This window comes from Benincasa hispida, chromosome 3 (assembly GCF_027475165.1).
Source record: "Benincasa hispida cultivar pf3 chromosome 3, pf3_genome.v1.1, whole genome shotgun sequence".
Lineage (NCBI taxonomy): Eukaryota > Viridiplantae > Streptophyta > Magnoliopsida > Cucurbitales > Cucurbitaceae > Benincasa > Benincasa hispida.
The window spans coordinates 63073956-63080504 of NC_143480.1; the positions used below are offsets into that span (position 1 = coordinate 63073956).

The window sequence follows — 6549 nt, forward strand, 5'->3', positions numbered from 1 at the left end:
ATATTGGTTGGTTCCGTACGGAGGTGATTTTTAACCCTCCTATGAAAGCTAGCTTTAAGTATAAAGGTATCGAAACTGTGGTTTTGCCCAAAGTAATTTCAGCTATGAAAGCCAATAAGTTGCTTAACCAAGATACCTGGAGTATTTTGGCCATATGGTTGACACTAGTGAGGCCGAGGTCACTTTAACTTCAGAGCCAGTGGTGAGAGATTATCCAGATGCTTTTTCAGAGGATCTTCTAGGTTTTCCACCGTATCGAGAGATAGACTTCGTTATCAAGTTGGAGCCAAGTACAACTCTCATCTCGAAGGCTCCGTATAGTATGACCCCAACAGAGTTGAAGGAGCTCAAGATTTAGTTGCAAGAGTTGCCCAATAAGGTTTTCATACGACAAGTGTGTCACCTTGGAGTGCACCAATGTTTTTTATAAAGAAGAATGATAGGTCATTACGCCTATGCATTGATTATAGGGAGTTGAACAAGGTAACCATTAAGAACAAGTACCCTCTCCCAAGGATTGTGACTTGTTCGATCAGTTATAGGGGGCCACAGTTTTCTCCAAGATCGTTCTATGTTCAGGGTACCATCAGCTGAGGATAAAGGATAGTGACATGTGACATTCCTAAGACTACTTTTCGATTTAGATATGGACATTATGTGTTAATTGTAACGTCATTTTTCTTGACTAATGCTCCTACAGTATTTATGAACCTGATGAATAGAGTGTTTAAGGAGTTTCTTGACACTTTTGTGATAGTTTTTATTGACGACATCTTGGTTTGTTCTAAGACAGAGGCAGAGCACAAGAAGCACCTACGAAAATTCTTGGACAAATTGAGGTCAAATAAGTTTTATGCTAAGTTTTCTAAATGTGAATTTTGGTTGAAACAAGTATTATTTCTAGGGTATGTGGTGTCAGGGGATGGAGTATCTATAAATCCAGCGAAGATTGAGGCGGTTACGAGTTGGCCTCGTCCTACCATAATCATTGAGGTGTGCAGTTTTCTGGGTTTGACAGGCTATTGTCGCTAGTTTGTTAAGAACTTTTCTCGTATAGCTTCCCTTGACTCAGATGACCAGGAAGGGAGCTTCTTTTGTTTGAGGTAAAGCTTGTAAGGATAGTTTTCAGGATCTTAAACAAAAGTTAGTTTCGGACGAGTTCGTACAGTACTAGATGGATCGAGGAGTTTTGTTATTGTAACGATCAGATCCTTACATATTAAGATCCGACCGCTACGACATGCATACTTAGACTTTTCTATCATGAGATGAGTTTTAGTAAAAATTTCAAAAGAACATATCTAAAATTTAATTAATTAGGTAGAAAACTGTATAAAAATTTTATTTTACAAAACACGAGGATCCATAAAACATTAGCATAGTGATACAAAATGCATATATGGCCATAATAGTGAGTTTGATGGTTGGCCTTTTGAGTGACGTCCAATCTTGCTACTACGATGTGTCTTTACCTACAAAGTCTGTAAAATAGGATGAGTATATAATATACCCAGTAAGTAGTTCTCACTTAAGGTAGTGGCCAAATGCACAATCACATGCAACATGTCATGAAAACATATGATTGGGACCAAAAACATATAATAACATAAGGTGGTCGATACGTTTCCAATGTAAATTCCTCTAGAATGCCCATGCTGTATGCTGCTACTGCAAGGGATATTTGGGAGGCCGTGAAAAAGTTATACTCCTCACGACAAAATGGAGCTCGTCTGTATGCGCTCCGTAAACAAGTCCATGAATGTAAACAAGGGACCATGGACGTCACAGCTTATTTCAATCAGCTGTCTGTGATTTGGCAAGAGATGGATTTATGTCGAGACTTAAATTGGAGTTGTCCGTGTGGAGAAGTTTTGTACTATAACAAATTTGATGTTGTGCGAAGTCGAATTCTGGGAACTCGCCCAGTTCCCTCCTTGATGGAAGTATGTTCTGAAATCCGTCTTGAGAAAGATAGGTCTAATTCCATGAATAACCCAGTAACTAAATCTCCAGATTCCGCTGCGTTTAAAGTGTTAAGAACTGACAAACAAAATGGAAAGGTTCCTCCGGTCTGTGAACACTATAAGAAACCTGGCACATTAAGAAGCAATGTTGGAAGCTTCATGGTCGTCCTTCAAATGGTAAAAGACGACAAATAGGACCTGGACATGCTTTAGCAAGTGAATCTACAGCTGGTCATCAACCAAATAATCAGGAGACGAGTCGGAACAGCTCAAGTACAGTAGGTGTTAATGCCATCGCACAATCAGGTATGCATCACTTTTGTGGCCTTGTATTTATAAACGGTAGAAAACCATGGATTCTAGACTCAGGAGCTACGGACCATCTAACTGGCACATCTGACCAATTATTGTCTTATTACCCGAGTGCTGGGAATGAAAAGATCAGGATCGCTGATGGATCCTTCGCCCCTGTCGGGAAAGGCCATTTATCACCCTTTGAGGGTTTTGCCCTCCAAGACATTCTACATGTGCCTAAAATTTCCTATAATTTTCTATCTGTCAGTAAGATTACCAAAGATTTGAAATATCGTGTTATCTTCTCACCCGATCTATTATTTTTTAGGATCTAAACTCAGAGATGACGATTGGCACTGCCCAGCATGATGGGGGGGCTCTATTTCCTTACTAAAGATACCTCTTCTAGGATTTGTGATAGGACTAGTTTATTGTCTTCCTGTTTTTCCAATTCTGAGACAGATTATATGTTATGGCACTTTCGTCTCGGTCATCCAAGTTTTCATTATATGCAATATTTATTTCCTCATCTATTTCACAATATTAATGTTTCTTAATGTTTCTAACTTGAAATGTGATGTGTGTGTCCAAGCTAAACAACCTCGTGTATCGTTCAAACCCCAACCTTATAAACCTTCGAAACCCTTTACCCTTTTTCATAGTGATGTGTGGGGTCCATCTCCGGTTACAACCACTACTGGCAAATGGTGGTTTGTAACCTTCATAAAAGACCACACTAGGTTGACATGGGTTTTCCTCCTTACTGAAAAGTCTGAAGTCACCTTTGTATTCCAGCAGTTCTATAATTCTATAGAAACCTAGTTCAACTCGAGAATCATCATTCTTCGGAGCGATAATGGTCGGGAATTCTTTAATAATAACCTCAGGGAATTTCTTGCCTCGAAAGGAATAATCCATCAAAGTTCATTTGCTTATACCTCGAAAAAAATGGCATGGTTGAATGAAAAAACTGTCACCTAATTGAGGTTGCTCGGTCACTCATGCTATCCACATCCCTTCTGTCATATCTTTGGGGAGATGTTGTTCTGACAGCAGCTCACTCAATAAACCGAATTCCTTTTCGTGTCTTAAAATTCCAAACCACTTTTGACTATTTCAAAGAGTCATATCCTGATAACCACCTTACCCCTGATGTTCCACTTTGTGTGTTTCGGTGTGTTGTGTTTGTCCATACACATGGTCCTAATCGAACCAAATTTACCCCTCGGGCTCAGAAGTGTGTTTTTGTGGGATACCCCCTTCATCAACGCGGGTACAAATGTTACCATCCTTCTTCTCGCAAGTACTTTGTCTCCATGGATGTCACCTTCTTCAAAGACCGTCCCTTTTTCCCCCTTAGTCCTCTTCCAGGGGAGAGTATAAGTGAAGAGTCCAACTGGGGTCTAAGTCCATGCCTGCCAGACATTCCTGAGTCCATTTCCGACACAAGTGTCAATGCTTCTATTCTTCATGCTCCTATTCTTCCTACCGAGCAAGTCCCATGGATCACGTACTATAGAAGGAATCTTAGAAAGCAAATAGTGTCACCCATCAGTTCTCCGGCTCTAGTACATGAGTTAGAACGAGTGACAGTTCCAGGTACGAAGCCTTCTAGTCCTAATAATGATAATATATGTGGTGAAAATACTTGTGTTGAAATTAGTGTAAACAGAGACAGTACCGAGAATGTGACGAATGTGGATACTAATCACCATAATAGTACTGACAGTAACAGTGACAGTACTGAGAATGTGGTTGGTACAGGTGAAGGTAGTAATGAACCCCAGGTTCAGACTGAAAATGTTGAAGAAGATACAGATGAGACAAAGTAGGATACTGAGTATGATGATGAGAAGTCAGAAGATCAGAAAGACCTAAATAAGACAAAGCAAGATACTAAGTGTGACGAGAAGTCTGAAAAACATAAAGATCATGATGCCTCTCTTGACATCCCTATTGCTCTAAGGAAAGGAACGAAGTCTTGTACCAAGTACCCAATGCAGAGCTATATGTCTTATAGTAACCTGTCTCCAATGTTCAAAGCGTTAACTACTAGCCTCGACACTATTTCAATATTGAGCAGCATATATGCAGATATGGAAATTCCTGAGTGGAGAGCCGCTGTCTTAGAAGAAATGAAAGCTTTTGAGAAGAACGACACATGGGAACAGGTCACTCTTCCTAAGGGACAAGATAGTTGGGTGCAAATGGATGTTTACTATTAAGTATAGACCTGATGATACAATCGATCGGTACAAGGCACGGTTAGTGGCCAGAGGTTTCACTCAGACATTTGGGATAGATTACTCAGAGACTTTCTCTCCAGTAGTAAAGTTAAACACAGTTCGTGTGCTTCTCTTGGTTGCAGTTAATAAGAATTAGCCTTTGCACCAATTTGATGTGAAGAATACATTCCTTAATGGCGATTTAGAAGAAGAAGTTTACATGAGTCCGCCTTCAAGATTTGAAAAACAGTTCAGTCGCAAATTTTGTAAACTGAAGAAGTCTTTATATGGTTGAAGTAGTCTCTGAGGGCTTGGTTTAGTAGATTTACTACATCTGTAAAATCGCAAGGGTATAGTTGATAACTTGTAGAAATACAAGTTATTTATACTGTTTTATTTAGATATTGCGGAAAAAAGAAAGGAAAGTTGCGTCGATAGAATAAAAATTGGCTAAGAAATACGAAAATTATGAAATGTCGTAAATGCACCCACTAACACCATTGCGATGGCGAAATAGAATGTTTCAGTCTCTATTTTGCAGGAAATAGGTCACCACATGCGTTAATGGCTCGAAGAAAAAATGTACAATGCATCTACATCGCATGCGCCCATCAATCAAGAACGAAGAGATGATCAATGCAATGACGGTACATGTGACAATCGATCAAGAGCTTTAGCGATCAACGCATTTCAACTGCATGCGGTAATCAGAAACAACACTGCATGCGGTGATAGATCGAAGATGTGAAGAGCAACGCATTCGCGGATGATTCTGACAAGTGTACAGCTTTTAGTTGTGCAATTCTGACGGATTGATCGTGAAACAGAAAGGAATTTTCCATTCTGCCATTTTAAGAACTACCATAATTAGACAGTGGGGACCACAAATTCAAAGAGCCAAGGTCTCGCCTATAAATAGCTTCCTCAAATTCGCTGAAAATGGTACAAATACAGATACATAGGACGGAGGCATATACATATATACATGTATATATTGATACGGGGAGAGAGGCTGGTCTGAAGCGACTTACAGAGCAAATCCGGGAGAACGATGAGACAAGGCCGAGAGGGGAGTCTCCGAGCAAAGAATTCTTCCAATTCTCGAAGTTGAAGCTCTGTGAAAAAGATCAATTCTACCGGGAAAGCAAGCCTGAGAGGGAAGCTTTCCTCTCCACCATATTCATATACGGGCAAGCGCAAGTCTCCGATCGGGATCTGTGTCAAGATGTTAACACTCTTTCCGTATTTATTTCTATTCTCTAATTCATCTTCTGTGTTCATCTTCTTTAATCTCTCATTCACAAATATGTATCAAACGCTTAATTTTAGAATTAAATGTTATCATCGTCATCATTATCATCTCTCTGTCTCTTTCCATACATTTATCATCCATTTTCTCCATGATGTGTTCTTAATCCCCAGGGTAAATAGAAAGAATTAAGCGAGTGAGTTAATTTGTGTCAAGGAATCAATTAAGTTTAGCTAAAGCATGCTCGATGGCATCTTCACCTGTGAGAGCATAAGTGAAGATGTTATTCCGCCTATCGAGAGAAGGTTGAAAGAATGCGTTAACTAAAGCGAGAAGTATTTCCAGAGATGGAAACAACCTTGCGTTCATCACGTTCATCTATGTTTCACCATAGATGTATGGGAACGCGGCCGATCACTAAAAGGTATACGCCAAGGGAAAGCGGAACCTTAGTTGCGTCCTTAACATAATTGACGAACTTGCGATGTTTTACTTTTTACTCTTTCTCTTTCTGCCTCATTCATAAGACTTGCCATCGCATTCATCGATTCTTTTGTACAACTTCAGAGTCAGTCCTTGACCCCTGTATCACGTATCATGTATCATGTATCATAGTAGTTAGGAATTTACTTTACAACGCATTTTATTTTATCAACGCATCTTTACTTTACAACGCATTTTACTTTAACGCAATTTACATTTCTGTACAAACCAAAATTCTTTATTCATTCTTAAAACCGTCGCATGTACCACATTAGTATCGCATTTAACAACAACAATCCCCGTGTTCGACCTCGAATCATTCTGAGAAATTTGC

The 6549-nt window shown here is 39.5% G+C and overlaps 1 protein-coding gene across 1 annotated transcript; it reads left to right on the forward strand.

Annotated features, from left to right (window-relative positions):
- Positions 1 to 1646: 1646 nt before the first annotated feature.
- LOC120073640 (uncharacterized) lies at positions 1647 to 2159 on the forward strand. The gene has a single exon (XM_039026445.1). It carries the CDS (start codon positions 1647 to 1649, stop codon positions 2157 to 2159), a length of 513 nt encoding a protein of 170 aa, XP_038882373.1.
- The last annotated feature ends 4390 nt before the right edge of the window (positions 2160 to 6549 follow it).